This window comes from Bison bison, unplaced genomic scaffold, assembly GCF_000754665.1.
Source record: "Bison bison bison isolate TAMUID 2011002044 unplaced genomic scaffold, Bison_UMD1.0 scf7180017864093, whole genome shotgun sequence".
NCBI lineage: Eukaryota > Metazoa > Chordata > Mammalia > Artiodactyla > Bovidae > Bison > Bison bison.
The window spans coordinates 2,699,803-2,702,318 of record NW_011494665.1 but is presented as its reverse complement, the minus strand read 5'-3'; the positions used below and the strand labels follow the sequence as shown (position 1 = coordinate 2,702,318).

Sequence of the window (2,516 nt, the reverse complement as noted above, 5' to 3'; positions counted from 1 at the left end):
GGTGAGACGGAGGTGAGGGACTGGATGATTGCAGAGAAGATGGTGTTGGGTGCCTGAGAGTGGGGGAGATTTGGGAGGCCGTCCACAGGACGGGAGGGTGGGGTGCTGGCGGGGCGCGGGAGACCATCGAAGGGGCGCGGGAGTGCCGAGGAGGAGCTCAGAACCGCCCAGAGAGTTTTGGGGGTGAGGAGCGTACTCGGGGGTCCTAAGGTTTGGGCGCCTGCAGAAGGGAGTTAGGGAATAGCAGGCTTTGTCTCTGTAAGGTGGAGGTCTCTGTGCGTGAGGAAACCGAGGTTCAAGGAGAGGTAGTAGCGCTGGGAGTTCGGAGCTGGGAGTGAGTCCCGGGTTCTGTCCTTGACGATGGAAAGCGGCCAGGTGTCGGTGGCAAGAGAGCTGGGGGTCCTGGATTCCCTTCCTTTCTGTTTCCCTGACCTGCCCATAAATGTCCCTTGCCAGCTTCCTCTGAAACAAGGGGTCAGGCTTCCTGGGTTTGGGCTGAAGGGGAGTAGGGGCCAGGCCTAAAGGAGGAGCCGGTTTTCCTCCACGGAGCATTGCCTTCTTCCCAGAGCTGGCTATTTTTATCGCAAATGTGGCTGCAGAGGGGGCTGGGGCAGGGTGACGGGGCAGAGCGACGTGGCTAATGGGCCTGGGTTCAGAAAACCTAGGCTGTGTGAGACTGGGAAGGAGAAGTGAGAGAGGGTCCCTGTTCCCAGGTCTCCCTCCTCCCTTTCCTTCCTATTATGGCCCCCCAGAGGGGGTGAAGTCTGGGGCCAAGCCGGCTTTCAGTCTCCCCAGGGTCTCAGAGGTAAAACAGCTTTCCTGGTTGGTGTCCAGGCTCCTGACTCCTGAGAGCCTTGCCGCTCCTTCATTAACTCTTTCTTAGGACTCAAACCCAGATCTTGGGGCTGATAGTGCCTCTGGATGAGGGCGGGGCTGGCTATGGAACTTGTGATGCCCACCCTTGCATCCTCTCTCTTAACCTCTCCCCTCATGCCCCACCTCCCATGACTCATACTGTAGACTGGGTGGAGACCCTGGCTGGGGGCCCTGTAGGAGGGCTTGGCATCTTGGAAGAGGTTTTTCTTCCTGAGCCAGTCACCCTTGGTTGCCAGAGTTGGGGAGGGTCAGAGAAGTATTACCTGATTGGGGTTCAGGAAGGGAGTCCAGCTTAGTGAACGAAGAACTGGTGTGGGTGATGGCCTTGCCCAGAGTGTGTAATTATAGAGGTTGGGCAGACAGACAATTAGTATCTCTTGGGGCTGACAGGCTGGAGGAGTGTTCCCAGGAGGCTGGAGACAGGGGAACCAAAGGGGAGGAAAGCTCTCCACCCAGACAAAGAAAGAGGAGGTGACTAGAGGGCCCAGGACCTGGCTGGCAGTTTCCTTTGGGTCAGGCTAGGATGAGGCTCTGTGACTGTGTCTTACAGGCCAGGCCTTTTACCTTTTTTAGGTGAAAGGAAGAACATGGGGAGATAGAAAGAAGCAGAAATCCATCTGATGTTCCCTGAGCTTGCAACCCAGTGCCATACTGACTAGACTGGGGTTAGGGTGGAAGAGAGAGAGGGATGCCTCTCCATCAGGGTTGAGAAGACCCCTTTGTTGGTCCAGAAGGGCAGACGTCCCAGACTGAGAGGAAGTGGTTTGGGGACTCTGTGTGCAGGAAGTGAAGGCCATGCCTCTACAGTGAACTCCTCTAGAGGAGGTGATAATGGAAGCCTTAGTAATGGGGAGGGGGGTAGTGGGAAGATTATAAGCTTTTTGAGAAGGGTGGTGCCTGCCCACCATTTCCTGATGCTCTGCCAGGTGTTTCCTGGCTCATGTTCCCTCAGCCCCACCCCTTGGTGGAAATTCTGCTTTCCAGTAAACACAGGCACCCACTCTTTGCCACCAGGAGAGCACTCAGGGCATCCATGGTCCCTGGTGTGGCTACTTTTGGAGCTGTGCCCCTCCTGTCCATATCTGTCCTCCTCTCTTTGTGCCCTTCCTTTCCCTGCAAGTCTTGGTTTTTATAAAGTGTCAGTGCCCCCATGTTATCCAAGGCAGAGGCATTGGGGGAGGTGGTGGGGAAGTCCCCTCTTTTTCAGGGACCTATTTGGGGCAGTGAGAGCAGAGAGTTGGTGTGGAGTTAGTGGGGAAGGCTGGGGAGGGGCAGGATCGGAACCGGGGAGGAGTCTGAAAAGGGGGATGAAGGGTTACCCTCAGCTTCCTGACCTCACGCATTTGTCACCTTCTGCAGGGTCTCCCATGGGATTGCTGGGACCTTGCTGGGTGAGATGGCACTGTGTGCAAAAAAGCGCCCCCCAGGTAAGACAGTCAGAAGGTGGGGGTCGGGGAATCCCTGGGACCATCTGGAGTGGATGTTTTTATGGCTCAGGGAGCACAGGGCACAGGGAGGAGGACGGACGACAGGTAATGGGTCTGAAGGAGGGTAGATTGCAGCCCCTATCCATCCTGGGGGAAGCCTTAGGAAACCATACTTTCCCCTTGATTCTCTAAGCTGGTTTTTCCCCCAGGATG

At 56.3% G+C, this 2,516-nt stretch overlaps 1 protein-coding gene across 2 annotated transcripts in view; it reads left to right on the top strand.

The window, feature by feature from the left end:
- The first annotated feature begins 75 nt into the window (after nucleotides 1–75).
- Nucleotides 76–2,516, top strand: part of ATP8B2 (ATPase, aminophospholipid transporter, class I, type 8B, member 2) — a 20,761-nt gene continuing 18,320 nt past the window's right edge. Inside the window, exons 1-2 of one of the 2 annotated variants that reach the window (XM_010838347.1) lie at nucleotides 76–2,014; nucleotides 2,236–2,303. In XM_010838347.1, coding sequence (XP_010836649.1) covers nucleotides 1,791–2,014; nucleotides 2,236–2,303 — 292 coding nt within the window. In that variant the 5' untranslated portion in view covers nucleotides 76–1,790. Of the gene's footprint in view, nucleotides 2,304–2,516 lie in introns of both variants that reach the window. The other variant, XM_010838349.1, reaches the window with a different exon arrangement.